This window comes from Poecilia reticulata, chromosome 4, assembly GCF_904066995.2.
Source record: "Poecilia reticulata chromosome 4, P_reticulata-male-v2, whole genome shotgun sequence".
Lineage (NCBI taxonomy): Eukaryota > Metazoa > Chordata > Actinopteri > Cyprinodontiformes > Poeciliidae > Poecilia > Poecilia reticulata.
Window position 1 is genome coordinate 13305555 of NC_088833.1, and position 15096 is coordinate 13320650.

At 35.5% G+C, this 15096-nt stretch overlaps 2 protein-coding genes across 4 annotated transcripts; both read left to right on the forward strand.

Annotated features, from left to right (window-relative positions):
• The first annotated feature begins 215 nt into the window (after positions 1–215).
• polr2h (RNA polymerase II, I and III subunit H) lies at positions 216–2614 on the forward strand. Of its 2 annotated transcripts, none has more exons than XM_008406814.2 (6): positions 216–411; positions 999–1087; positions 1396–1479; positions 1775–1868; positions 1975–2058; positions 2216–2614. In XM_008406814.2, exons 2-6 carry the CDS (start codon positions 1015–1017, stop codon positions 2331–2333), a joined length of 453 nt encoding a protein of 150 aa, XP_008405036.1. In that variant the 5' UTR covers positions 216–411; positions 999–1014; the 3' UTR covers positions 2334–2614. The 2 variants fall into 2 exon arrangements, with proteins under 2 accessions (XP_008405036.1, XP_008405035.1); XM_008406813.2 differs by having other exon boundaries at positions 217–411; positions 995–1087.
• A 1970-nt stretch (positions 2615–4584) lies between these two features.
• Positions 4585–13129, forward strand: mfsd8l1 (major facilitator superfamily domain containing 8-like 1). Of its 2 annotated transcripts, XR_014087267.1 has the most exons (13): positions 4585–4975; positions 6722–6907; positions 7023–7085; positions 8478–8597; positions 8752–8831; positions 8930–9248; positions 9549–9622; positions 10412–10625; positions 10744–10866; positions 11028–11158; positions 11688–11831; positions 12366–12493; positions 12695–13129. XR_014087267.1 is itself a non-coding variant. In XM_081606270.1 (12 exons), the coding sequence occupies exons 1-11, from the start codon at positions 4900–4902 to the stop codon at positions 11808–11810; spliced, it is 1509 nt and encodes a 502-aa protein (XP_081462396.1). In that variant the 5' UTR covers positions 4585–4899; the 3' UTR covers positions 11811–11831; positions 12366–12684. The 2 variants fall into 2 exon arrangements, 1 of the variants encoding a protein (XP_081462396.1); XM_081606270.1 differs by lacking the exon at positions 12695–13129 and having other exon boundaries at positions 12366–12684.
• The last annotated feature ends 1967 nt before the right edge of the window (positions 13130–15096 follow it).

The window sequence follows — 15096 nt, forward strand, 5'->3', positions numbered from 1 at the left end:
ATGAAACCACACCTAAGTTCTGTTAAGGGTTTTTTCTATTTATTCAAATTAGAACGTGGAATACACTTGTAACATAAAACTACAAAGAATATATAAAATTGTTGAGGTTAATCTATATTTGTCAATATTTAATTACTGTCTCTGAGTTGACTGGTTTTTGTGTAATTTTCAATATTTTTGTCATTTTAAATCGCACCACTTTTTTTATGTTATTTTGTGCCCGGAAGTACTTCCCGTGTCAAAGGTTGAGCACATTGTTCCTCCGCGGGTATTATGGTTGAGATAGTTATGAATGAAATAGCATTGTGTTAACAAATTTAGTACTTATATTCAACACTTGGGGCCTTTCAACCACCCGGAGTGGCTGTAGTTTTATTGTGCTTATAGTCTATTTTAAGAACAGCGTTTGTGGTAAGTATAAAAAATGGTCTGGGCAGCCTGCTAAAATTAGCATTTAGCTTGAACATAGCAGCAGAAGTTGTAGTTATAATAGTAGTAAATGTATTTGTACGGGTGGCGTAAGGAATACGTAGCTCTGTAAAATAAGATGTTGCAAGTCCAAATATTGGTTGAAAATCTTACAATTAAATCTTAATTTATATGTTATCAACTTTACACACCACGGGTAATCAATGCAAAAAAGCAAGAGTCGGAGTAAAAATATCATATTCTGTTGAAATCTCTAGCTTCGTTGTTCTGTAATAATCTGAGATGTTTGAGGGGATTTTTTTAGGCAGACCAACAAACAGTTAAACAGTAGTCAAAAAGAGACAAAAGCATGAATGCTGGTTTGAGCATCAGTGAAAAATACAATTGATTTTACCAAACACCAAAAAAGTAGACTGTACATTTTTAGGCGTCATGATTTTTTGTAAATATCTATTTCATTTTCTGTATACATGTTGTTGTTGTAAATTGTGTCCTCTTGTTGATGCTAGATATCTGTTGTCTGGTGTTTTAATTTTTTGTATTTATTTTATTTTATCTCTTCCAGGAAGTCAGACTTAACACAAAATGGCTGGAATTCTGTTTGAAGATATCTTTGATGTAAAAGACATTGATCCAGATGGCAAGAAGTTTGACAGAGGTATGTGAGATGAAATTAAAAAAAAAAACACACAAGAGGGAAATGCAACAAAAGTGCATAATATAAGGCATACACGCCTTTATTAGTAATGTTAATTATAATGTCATTATTAATATAATATTATTAATAATAATATAGTGTTATTATTTATGGAAAACCTATTTGAGCAGCATATTTGTAAAGAATGGAAAATCTAAATCTTCTAGAAAACTTAATTGTTTAAAAGTGTGTCTCACTACCACACATATATTTTTACACAGCATATGTTGTTTACCTGATTTTTTGTTTGTTTGTTTGTTTGTTTTAAGTGTCTCGACTACATTGTGAAAGTGAATCTTTCAAGATGGACCTCATCTTGGATGTGAACATTCAGATATATCCTGTTGATCTTGGTAAGATCTTAACTGCTTTTGTCCAAGATGGTTGTTATAAAAATCCTTATTTTGAAATAATGTTATCTGGTTAATTAGAAAGCTTTTTTAACAGTTTTGCATGTACTTAAAAAAAAAATCTGATGTCAATTGGTTTTTATTAAGGTCTAATGGGTTGATTTGGTTTTATTTCTCAATTGCTCAAACTACATGTGTAAAAAAATCCCAGGTATACAAATTTAATCCAGAGTAAACCTTTGTCAAGGTCAAGACAACAATGTCATCATTCTCTCATTTCATTTTCTATGTCTTTAAGGTGACAAGTTCAGACTGGTGATTGCCAGCACATTATATGAGGACGGAACACCAGATGATGGAGAGTACAACCCTCAGGACGATCGGCCGTCTCGGTAAGGCATTTTCCACCGCATACATTTCTGCATGTTAATGTAAGTAAGCAACACCTTGCTGTTTGCTGTTTGCAGTTTGTACTCAGAGTTACATTTGATTTTGTAGGGCAGACCAGTTTGAGTATGTGATGTATGGAAAGGTGTACAAGATTGAAGGCGATGAAACATCAACTGAAGCGGCGACACGTCTGTAAGTAAACTGGTAGTGCAGCATGAGTGAGTGACAGTGACATTAAGTCAAATGAAGTTATTTAGTATGCATAATGCAAAACATGAAATTCGCATGAAAATGTGGCAAATATGTCTAGAACAAAAAAAGTAATTGTATGATGCGCTTATGCTTTCAGCTCTGCCTACGTGTCTTATGGAGGTCTGCTTATGAGGCTGCAGGGAGACGCCAACAATCTTCACGGCTTTGAAGTGGACTCCAGGGTCTACCTTCTTATGAAAAAGCTGGCCTTCTGAGCACCGGTCTACTCCCCCACTGCACTCTGCTGTCATCTATCTTTGAAGTCATAGTGAAATTCACATCTCTACGTCTGGAGCAATTTAACAGAAGGATAACATGGACTCTATTGGAAAAATATTTTTGGAAACATTTTCTATGTGTCTTGATTCGCAAAAATGCTTCAACGAGACATAGTACAGACTCAAGGCTTTGGTAAAAGTGAACAGATACAATCTCATGCTCAAGCAATTGTAAATAAATATTTCTTTTATAAAAATAATATTTAGCTGATGATCAATCTGGATAATGTTTTTGTTTTGTGGCTTGGTGACCATTTACCAGGGTTTCTGCACAGTCTTGATTTCAACTCTGGATGGAGCTTTTTGTAGTGTATATTTTACAACTAATAGAAACATTCAAAGTACCAGACATTTGCATAAGGATTTTGATCCAATGTGGGGTTTATTGTTTTTTTGTGTGTTTTTTTCATCCCAAAACCTGCAGATATTCACCTTAAACATCATATTTATTTGGATTTTTAACAGCATGACACCAGCGACACTTGCTGATAATAGTGAGATGAAACATAAAAAATGTCATCTGAGACATTTTCCTCCAATTCAGAAGTTTTGTTCAAGGGGATGACGGTTGATATAATTTAAGTTCGTATTTACAGAATTCATTTTCAGATGTTACATTTTCACAACAACCATTTTGTTCATTTCACATATAGACAAACCACTCAACTTAAAGGTTTGTAAGATCGACTTTGAATATTAAGTGGCGTGGCCACGAAAAATTCAAGATGGGGACAAACTGAAATTCTGTGATGCTGGGGACTGCAAATTAAATTAAAGGCAAGAAAAAGCAGCTATTGTGCACAAACAGAGCTGCGCAAGCCTGTGGTAATGAATGTCACCGGACAGAGAAGAGTTTCCAGTGACTCGCACATTCCTGATAAATGCAAGTAAAACTTGATTAACATGGAATTTTCTGATGGTGTAAAACAGGCCTGCATGCACATAATGTACAACAATATATCAGTTTTAAATTAGAAATACTTGAATTTATCAGCTGGAAGTTAATGAATCATAACATCAGATTCTCATATTCACACTAGCTTTGCGCATAAATTTGAATGCATTTACTCTAACGTGTTCAAATGGGTCCAATACATTTCTTTACAATAGTATTCACATTTTCTACATAGTATCTGTGAATGGTATTCTCAATTGGCATTAAGTCTGGTTACAGATTGTAGCATGGATACACCTATCCTAAAACACTATTGTTGTTTGGAGGATATTATTACAGTCACCTCAAGTCTCTAACAGGGTTTTTATATCTGTGGTTGTCCATACCTAAGTATTATATCGTGCCTGTTTGCTGTGTTGATGAAGGTGTTTGTGCACAACCACTCCCTAAGAGACATTTTAGCACACACAGAACAACAAAATATAAATTACACACAATTTGAATTTATTTACTAATTGGGTTGCTTCTGGAAGTATGCTGGTTGCACTTTATGTTTTTGGGGGGCATCAGATTAAATGGGGCAGAATTCATTTGCACACCATACTTTTCTGACGGTTATTTGAAGAACATTTATTTTCATTCCACAGCCATGTGTTAATTTGCAATGGTCTGTCATATAAAATCACAATATTATGCAAAGGAAACATACAAAATAAAATGTGAAAAAGTTCAAGCAGGAATACTTTTGCTAGGTACTGGAAGCACTAATATCAGCCGCCTTAAAAAAATCCCACAGTATTTTGTTTACGTTATTGTGCACTCACAGTTTTTGAAACAAAAATATTACAATGACTGATGAGTCTAATGTGATGACAAAATTAATTAGATTACAGATTTACAGGGATGTCAAACTCCAGTCCTCCAGGGCCACTGTCCTGCAGTTTTTAGATGTGCCACAGGTACAAAAACGCTGGAATGAAATGCCTTAATTACCTCCTTCTTGTGTAGATAAGTTCCCCAGAGCCTTGCTAATGACCTAATTATTCTATTCAGGTGTGGTGCAGCAGAGGCACATCTAAAAGTTGCAGGGCAGTGACCCTCCAGGACTGGAGTTTGACACCTAAAACATTTTCATATTGGTGAATTTTGTCAGTTGTCTTGTTTTTCAATGGTTACTTTCAGAGACTCCATTCAAATGCATTCAAAACGCATATGAATGCTTATTTATGAAAACAGGAATGAAAATTCAGGTTACACTTTGGGATGTCATTAGTTTTTGCGCTGCCGGAAGTGATGTAATCTGCACGAAGGCAGATTTATACGCGTTTAGTGCTGTATGGATTGGTTGCGGTAAGCAGGATCTGTTCTAAGAGTTTACTTTTTTTTTTTTTTCCAAGTTACTTTGTGCTTATTAGCGGCTCAGAAAAGCAAACACAGTGCGCTCTTGGTGGTTTTCTTTCTCCTGTCTTTCGGCTCCCGACAGATTTAGGATCTCATCTCGGTCGGCGTTAATTGGAAGCACCCGGCACTCAGGATTATTTCAGCAGAGCTTCATTTAGGGACGACGATGTCTTGAAAAGTCAGTGAAAGAAGATTAAGTCGGCCACAATGGACTATCAATATAAAAAGAAGCTGACATTCTCCACCATTGGACTCATTTTTCTTTTTAGCGGTGTGGAATATGGTAAGATGTTTTAACTGCTCACTGACGCTCCGTATTAGGGGGGAAATGACATTAGTGTCTGAAAATGAGTATACCACTATTTATTTTGACTAGAGTCTTGTGTGTGTGTGTCTTAGTCTGCAAAGACGCTAGTTGACTATGCCGTTTTGAAAGGTATGGAAGTGGATTTGATTCAATTTAAATGCCATGCTCCATCTTCGGTTGCCATATCACATCTTGGGTACAAGTTAAATTTTAAGTTTTTATCTGAACTAATAACGAACAAAAAATGTATTCTTTATTGTTTTTAACTCTACACATATATTCCTAGATTTTGAATTTAAATCGGAGCTGCGGCTTAAAAAATGCAACTCCCATTTATATTTTTAAACAAAATAATGCACACGACGTCACAAACTGATCACGTTTAAATTGAATTAAAAATGACCCTAAATATCTAGCTTGACATCCCCCCAGGATCATTTTTTTTTTTTTTTTTTTTTTTTTTAATAAATTTCACCATTTTGTTTCTTGATTTGTAATATTTGAAGAAAAATGTTTTATACTCGAATGTATGGATTGTTTACAAAAATCCTAGAAAGATCTAGAATCTTCACTCAGGATGGAAAAAATACATAATTTTGAACTGGAAAATTTGTGGGAACATGGTACAAAAACAGGAAAAACGAGGCCCTAAAGCAAAAGTTTTAGCTCTGGACTTTGCCTGGGCCATTGCAACACTTTGACGTCTTGCTTTTTTCAGTCAGGCCCTTCTAGCTTTGCTGCTGTCTTACTGCATGGCCCAATTTGGCTTCAGCTGTTACACACGTTGAGTCAAAGACTGACAGATGCCCAAATCCTGTGGCTAAAAAAACTATTTAAAAACATTTTCTAATATCAAACAGTTGGTAAAAGAACTTTATATACATCTATATTACTTGGCTTTTACAAAATATGTCACTAATGTTAAATATTTTGTACCAAATGCTGCTAACCTTTTGTTATGGAATCAATATGGCTTTGTTACGGGCTTTAAATAACACATCTGGACTTAAATCTTTGTGCAACTTGAAACTCTTTAGAGTGAGTAAGCAATTTCAAAGTCCTCAGTTCATATATAATAAGGGATGTACAAGTAAAATTTGGAGGTAAATGTAGAAGTGTTCTACAGTTCCTCAGCTAGGATGAAGTTGATCCAGATGACTTGATTACTTCACGGAAATGTCAAAATTTGAGTCGACAAGGTACTACTTTTTAAAAAAACATTTTTACAGATAATTAAATGCATATATATCTATAAAACTGATTGGCTTGAGGTTTATACTTCATCTGTACAGATGGACATTGGTGGAGAACAAGATGCCCTTTTAGAGAAGTTTGATTGCACTTCCCTCAGCAGAATATAAATTGATAAGATTTATAGTTGCTACATAATGACATCAACTATACAGTTATTTTATCCCCACCTCTTTTTTCTGTGGAACTGATGGTTTTAACACGAGACTTGTTTTTCTTTTAACGTAAAGATGATCTACAGGTATCTGTAAAGCTTGTTCATTAAGATTATCAAGATAAGTATTTAAATTTGTAAGTTTAACTCAACAAATATAAAGAACACTTTCAAACTAACAAAGTTATAATGTTTTGAAAACCGGCAATACTTCATTTTGTGCTGATCAAATGAAATGCTTTGCCTTTTTACAGCAGGAAGTCGAATTAAAATGTGTGTATTTACATGTAAAAACCTGTTTTCTTGTCTCTTTTCAGCTGTTATATTGCCCACTATATGGATGTATTTGCAGACTTTAGAGGCAGCCCCTTATTTCCTGGGTTTGGCCATGTCAGCCTTCAGTCTGAGTGGGCTCTTGTCTGGACCGCTGTTTGGATATTGGTCTGACCGGACACGGACGACAAAGAAAATCATTTTGCTTTGTAACCTTTTTGAGATAATTGGTAAGTCTTCCGTTTCCCATATTATACTCACTGTTCTTGCCTACAAATATTATATTCAGTCGTCTCCAACCCTTCTGTAAAAAAAACTACTACATACACAATTTGTCTTTTGCAGGTAATTTTATGTACTTCATGGGCTACTCCAAGTGGCTTTTACTGTCAAGTAGGCTGCTAGCTGGTAAGTCGTCCTTCACAATGATGCCTATTAAAAAAATATCACTGCTATAAATCAGGGTTTTTATAATTTACATCGATGTAACCCAACACGTTATGAACCTTTGAAAATTTATAGCACTGGTTGTAGATGAGATAACGGACATAATTTGTAAACATTGCCACCGGCCTCATTATGTTATTGGCTTTAGTAGCATGTAAATGGGTGTAAAAGAAAGTATTTCCCCCGTATATTTGTCCTTAAGTCATTGGCTTAGTGATAACCTAAGTAAATACAAAATGGAAGTTTTTGGGATTTAATTTATCTGGAGAACAGAACTAACCAAACCTTCAGTTTATTCTGGCCCTTTGTTTTAAAAAAAAAAAAAGTCATCATAGCCCTTGTTAAATCATGAATTAACTGGACATGGTGGTAGGAGTTTGTCCTGTAAACGGTAGGTTGCTGGTTCGAGCCTCCATTTCATCCACATTCAGTGTGTCCTTGGGAAAGACACTTTTCCCATCTTGCCTGCTGGTGGTGGTCAGAGGCAGCCACTCTCCTGTTTGATTGCCCCATGGCAGTTGGTGCGATAATGTGACTTGCCGCCATCAGCATGTCTATGAATGTCGCCAAATTCATGAATTAATTGCTTTGGGGTCCTCTAAACCTGATAAATCCCCATACACGTATACAGGCTATTTAACATGGACTTCCAATTTTTTGTTCAGCAGAAATTTGGTGGTAGTGTGGGCCTTTTTTTGATTAAGACCTCAACAATTTTCTGTCATTGAGGGGACCATAAACTTTTTTTTTTTTTCTGTAGTAGAAAAACTGAAGAATGTCCAGCCATCAATGTCTAACCTTGTGCTTGAGTGCAACTTTAGTTAGTGATCCAGAGGATATCATAAAGTCAACTTCTGAATTACTGAAGGCCACACAAGACGGTCAAGTTTTGCTATATGGAATGCATCCACACGTCATGTCAAAATAAGCATTGGATGTCCTTGTCTGTTATTCCTAACTTTATAAGCTTCTGTAAAGCTGCCTTTGTTTTGGTTATGTTTTACTAATGAAGCTTGGCATAGGCTCCAGAAAAATGGCATATTTGTGTGGATTTTTAGACCCTTACCCTGACTTTACCATTGATCCCTAATTTTTTAAATGAACTTGGACAAACTCTATGCAATGACCTGTTCACTTTCAGTCTTTTATATTTTATGAGTTTAATGTAAGATGGCAATATGTCAAGTTGCACAGGTTTGATTCTAGATTTTCTTAGTGGAAAAACTGAAATGTTCTTAGTAATTTGAGCACTTCCCCTCAGATCAAATTGCATATTTTGTGTTTTCATTTGCAACTCATACCAAATCCCAAAAACATGAGAATTTTTTTTTTCTCAATCTTTTTTTTTATCAGGCATTGGTACAGGTGCTGGCTCATCAATTTTTGGCTTCCTGACCAGAAGCACCACTTCAGAGGACCGGACCACTGTATTTGCTGCTGTCATGGCTTGTAGACAGGCTGGCCTTCTAGTTGGTTTGTGCTTCTGTGTTCTGCTATTATATTAATAAAAAGATAATTTTATTGTAATGTTTCCACAACGTTTAAATCGCATCAAGGACGGCGTTTTATCTGATTTCACTTACCCAGAATCTGTCAAAGTGAAAATTTTAACCTTGGTTCTACTTAGGTCCTGCATTAAACATCTTTCTGAGACTCTGTGACTTCCATATTGGTCCTTTTATTGTCAGCAAATATACTGCGCCAGGGGTAAGGAAACAAAAAAAATCCAAATTGTAATGTAAACTGATCACAAGCTCCCAGATGCCCAAACAAGAACTAACAATCCTCTTTTCTGCTCATTTCAGCTGTTTATGTTTCTGTTGTGGATTATCCTTCAACTGGCAGTGGTCTTCATGTACTGGGACTTGCCACCTATGGAAAGAAGGATTTCAAACCCCCATGAAGGAGAGAACATACCAGGCCCTAGCGAAGAGGAAGTCGAGGAGGAGGTCATGCCGCTAATGACCTCCCAGGAGCTTGTGGGCTCCTACGGCTCTGTGACGACATCCAGCATGTGCAAAGGCCACAGATCGGCTGAACCCAACGACTCGCCGGTTGAATCTCCTGTGGCATCGCCAACCCATGAGCTCCCCACTCGTGTCAGGATTTCCATCACATGCCAAGGTAACTGTCTGATGGAGTATGTGTTTAATTGGCTGAAATAATTGATTTCATTTATCAATTAAATAAAAATCTTAAATTCGTTTGCTGTAAAGTGTCAAAAAATGTTTGATCTCTAGGGATAAGTATTAACGGTATTTAACAATGTATGACGGCAGATTTAGTTTGTAATTTTTAAGGTGATCTTAACCACTTTATGTCATTGTGCATTATTTGTCATAGCTTTTGAAGAAAGGCATATCAAAGTTCTTGAAATTTGGTTTTCCTGTAACTTTGCTCTGCCTGCTGTTGTCTTTGTATCAGAGTTCCTGAGGGAAGAAGTGGTTGTTCTGCTGGCTGCTCAATTCATCACCCTTTTCAATCAGACTGCGCTGGAGGTGCACATACTTATTCATATACAATGGTCATGTGACTTTAGCACTAAAACAAGTTCTTGTTCTCAGAGTACAAGAAACATGATGTGAAACTAGAAGTTACCAAAATGTCTGAGTTCAGCAATTATAAAAAAAATAACGGCAATTATTTTTGTTTACACTTATGTAAAACTTTCATGATGTCATCTGTGGTTCTGGAGTGGCTTAAATTGAGGAATGTCAGAGCTGTACTGTCTAGTACATGTTAAAAGCTCTTGATGAACTGACACCAGTTGCAGTTCAGATGTTTTAAATCTCAAAACTCTTAGGTTTTGCCTCACAATTTTCTCACAGCTGCTCTCATAACTGCTTTGTGCATGTTTTTCAACCACACTTTTTCCTTCCACTCAACTCAAGATATATGGAAGAGACCTTCTGTTAAAATCAAATTTCTTTAAGAATGACCTTTTATGGCTCTTTTGGGGAATAATATAAGCAATAAATATTAAATTCATTTGTTATAAAGTATCAGCAAATGAAACTTTGCCGATTTTGCTTGCCAATTAATATTAGCAAGCATAATAATTTGAAACTTTTCAGTGAAGGAATTACTACAAATGTATTTTGGATGATTTTCTAGTCAAGATGTAAATTCATAAAACCACATCTTGGTAAACGACATTGTACACTTTAATTTACTCATTTTAATTTGAATAAAGATGAACTCATAGGAATCAAATAAAAACGGTAATGACATTAGTACCTTTTACTTGCAAATTTTCCTGAAGCAGTGTTTTACTTTTTTTTCTCCAGACTATGGTGACACCATTAACCCAGAAATATTTCAACTTTAAAGAGCTGGAAAACAGTGTGATGTACTGTCTTGGAGGTGTGGTAGTGATTGTTGGCTTCCTGCTTGTGCACTGGCTAAGCCGGCACTTCACCGAGCGGGTGGTCCTCACCATTGGTTTGACCATTTGCAACATCTCCTGCATCTGGTGCCTCATCTTCCTTACTAATCCGTTAGGTCAGTTTCAGCTTGTTGTACTGGGTGATGTGTCAACATTCAAATTAATACCATAAACTTTGAGGATCATCAGAAATTCTGTCACTAATTTTGATCCTACTCCTTTTCTTTTCTGTAGGTAGTTTTTCATGGCAGCTGACTGAGTTCATCATTGGGGTTTTCCTGCAGACCCTGGGTTTACCTTTTGTAGCTGTGGCCCAGGTTTCCCTCTTCTCCAAAGTTACATCAGAGAGTACCCAAGGCGAGTAACACCGCCATCTAGTGGATGCATAAATATTTGCCGCTTTGGATTTATGTATTCTTTACTTGACTGCTCCCCAGAAGCTCAATCATATTATTCAGTAAAATACGAATGTGTTTAACTCCCTTTTTATTGAAGTGCGTTTGTCACCGTCTCGACAGGCTTTAGTCAGGGAGTGCGTCGCTCAGTTGGGGGTCTAGCCACCATCCTGGGCCCTCTCTGGGGAGGCGGTCTGACTGAGAACATGAATATAATGGTGGGTGCAATGATGGCACTTCTGATCCTGCTTACGGTAGGTTAAAAAAAAAATTGTACTGAGTTTTGAACATGAAGCATTGAAAATATCTTCAGTTTATGTGTTTGGAAATTTATTTCTGTAATATCCAATATTCTAATTGCAGACAAAGACTAACTAGAAAATTTTATTTGCATGCTGTTCATCATTTAAACCTTGCAGATCTTTTAAGTAGCATCATGTGCGTCTGGTTTTGTGTTGGTGGATTTTAGAATCATCAGTCATCTATTTTGCATTTAAGCATAAATTGCACAAAACCGGCTCTTAAATTGGTGAATGTTACATTAGTACTTCAAATGGGGCCAGTAAGACTTCTTTGTATAGTGGTTATCTTAGTCTGATATTAAATTAGTTTGATCTGAATGTGGCATTTAAGAATACCACAAAAAAAAAATAAAAGGAAGCCAATCAACCCCACCTCCCCCATACCTGCTTGCAATAACATGCAACATTTTCATTTGACCTTGTTGGTCACTTAATTTTTTTTTTTTTATTAATCCAGATGAATTATTTGCACTTTCTACAGATTATGCTGGCTTTCTCATACAAACGGCTGGTGGAGCCAGCGGTGGAGCCAACATTGGAGCATGTGGAACAAGTGGAGCACGTGGAAAGTTCACAGCCCAGCACCAGCGGTTTGAGTACCTGAAACTGCTGCAGCAATTGCAAGGTAAAGTAACAAAGTTTCTGTTGCTTATTTCTCAAAAATCATAAACTATTGTGCACAAAGCGGTGACCCTTATTAAAAGTTCTTTTCATAAAAATAATTGTACAGGAGATTTTCCACAGATACATTGATTTAAATTGTATTCAGTAAATAAAGGGCTGCTTGTGAGACTGGTTTGAAAACTTTTTCTCAGGAATTTTATTTATAATTGTTTCGTGAATCTTTGTTTTATACATTTTATAAACACTTAATTTGCCAAGAAAAATCAGTGTAATTTCAAATTCATTACAGACTTGGAGTATTTTCCAGTTTATTTTGTTCTGTATTTTTAAAAATGTAATGGTTTGAAGTAAAAAAAAAAAAAAAAATTATTATATTATTTTTATATATTATTATGATGGTTTTATGAAGAATTATTTCATTATTTTAACTTGAATAAATTTATCCTTGTTACCTGTGCAGCCTTGGTATACTAAACACTGTGGAAGTATTACTTTCTAATTTTCTTTTTTGTTGTTTTTTCCCTCTTAATATCAGAACATAGTATTTTGTCCAGCATCTTTAGTCTGGGTTGGGACCAGTTTATAAGGAGACATCTCACAAAAAAAAAGCAGTTCGCTGACTGAAACCTGGATTTTAGTGGCTGTCCATTTGAAGGTCTAATGGTAACTACTTGATTAAATATTTATTTTTGTACATTTTATAATAAATGATTTTCCTATTGGCTGCAGTAAATTAAACACTAACCTGTGCAACGTGCATCATTTTAGACACTTGTTCTGGTGGGGAAGCAAAACTAACAAATTGTATGTACTAAATGTATATTACAATTAATGTATTTTTTTTTTTTTTTCTTTGAACCATAGTTGTCAAATTTGGAGTACACTTTGTGTGGTGGTGTTTGTTCATTCGCTCTGCCATTATTGGAAAAGTTTTTTTTTTTTTTGTCACCAATATTACATGTCTGTTTAATTTTTTTTTTTTTTTTTCACCTGATTAGAATGTTCTGAATAAACTTTTTACGCTTTAAATACACACTTCTCCCATGTGTTTAATGTAGCGCTTGCTTTTAACACAAGTGGGCGCCCTTAGTCTTTATTCTGTTCGTCTGCCTCATTAATACTGAAACCCACATGCGGGGAGGCCGCAGCCAGGGAAGCGTGTCTTGTTAATCACACGTGAATAGAACATGAGCTCTACTGATGCCGTCGGAACATTTATAAAATATAATTGTCGTTTTCATACAGTGCTGTAGGTGAAATAAAGATTTCATTTGGTTTTACATGCACAAAAAAGCTAAAATATAGTGACGGTAATGTTTTACTTGACCTGTTGTAAACACGGTTGTTTTTGATTTTTTTTTTTTTTTTTTTTTTTTTTTTTTTGGTTCAGATGTAAAAAAAAAAGTGTCTATACCATTCATTATTTACCCAAGGACACCATTTCCCTGGGTAAATAATAGTTATTTTTGCATTTTATTTACAAGTTTTAATATATTTTTTTTATTGATTACAGATGATCACATTGAAGAAAAATTGCTTTACTAAAAATGTCTCGGATGGAATTCCTGAATTTGTAGATGTGTTTTAAAGCAACCTACATTATACCACCTATAGTGTGTAGATCACACATTTTTAAAAACCTGTTAAAATTATGATTGGTGTTGGTCATAACCTTAAAGTGTTCATTTTTAAAATGTACAGGGGACAAATGGCAAATTTAGTTGCCATTATTTGGTTACTTGAGGTTGCCCAGAATGTGCTTACATTTCCAGTTAATAGCATTATTTTTTTATATTTTATATCAACTTGACTAGCAATAAAAAAAGAACAATTTGACTTTTAGAATTTTAGAAAGTGACCTATTCATGTATATACTTATTTTGATCAAAATTTAAAATGTAAAACTAAACAAACTTGGTAAACTGGGTTAATGGTTTCACAATTTCACAAACCTAAAATTATAACTCGTCTAACCCTTTTTACTTTTTTGAAAATAGATTTTTTTGTAAAGAATATCGATATGATTAATGGGGCTCCTAAATATCCCAAAATTAATAATTTCAATAGAATAGATTTTCAGTTTCTTCCCCCCAAAATTAAGTCATTGTTGAGTAATATTTCAAATTTTTTAAAAAGCTATTGGAGCTCAAATATTGGTAACAACTTGTGAATTGTAGGTCATTGCACCTTGATGCACAATGACTCGACACAATATAATTTTTAAGGAGGTTAAAATTATGGAAGAAAAAAAAAAGTTCAATAAATTTTCTTTAAGCATAACTGGACCACAAGCTTTGAGAAGTGTACCTTATCGAGGGTGTTGGAAGCTTCGGAGACTGTGGGTTTGGACCCATCAGGGGTCGCTGTGACATCGCTAACAGAAAATGGGATAAAGTGTGCTGTGCTTATGATAAAACATTGTGTCCCTAGTGACGTGATGGCAAAGAGGCGTAGCTCGTCACTGAACTCTGGTTGAACCCATTTCCATGTTGGGCGGGGCAAGTACAGAGATGTTACGACACAGGGCCAGTAACAGAGATATTTTAGGGTTTTCCATTTTTTATTTAATTTTTTTAAACTTAACTAAGACCCTGTGTTCGTCACATATACACACAGAATCCCAAAACACAGTTGGCCTGGAGCGACACTCTGACCGACGATTGACCCTCCATATCAGGCTCGAAAGTGCAGAACACGTCACGTGTCATAACAGTTTTTTCTGGGTAAATTTGGCAAGCAGGCTCCTCCTCTTTCCTCTCCAATCACAATCCTATGGTACCAAATTCCACTATGATAATGGACGTGTGAACTTTTGGTGAACTCTGTTTTACCTCGACTAGACAGGGCAGTGAGGGCAGGCTGAGTGTAGTGGGACTTCAGTGTTTGTTGTCATTTTTATTTATTTATTTTTCCAAGTCCCCAGGCTCGAACGCTGATTGACCTCCTAAAACTGGGTTGGCGTAGTCTGGAGAGGGTGCCCAAGACTGGAATGTCTTTGAAGCATTAAGGCTTACTTTGTACAAGTAGCTTTTTTTTTTTTTTTTTTTTTTTTTTTTTTTTTTTTTTTGTGGATGCCAACAAAATCTGACATGACCTGTAAGCTCTTCTTAAATTAATTTTAAAGAACATTTCCATTCGAGAAAAAGGAAAAAAATCTGTATGACCAAGTGGAAAGCCGGCTAAGGGAATGAAAATGGTCGCATTACTAAAATGCTCGCACTGAATTGGATATCGTTTTATTCAAATATTGAGCAAAATTAGTTTTG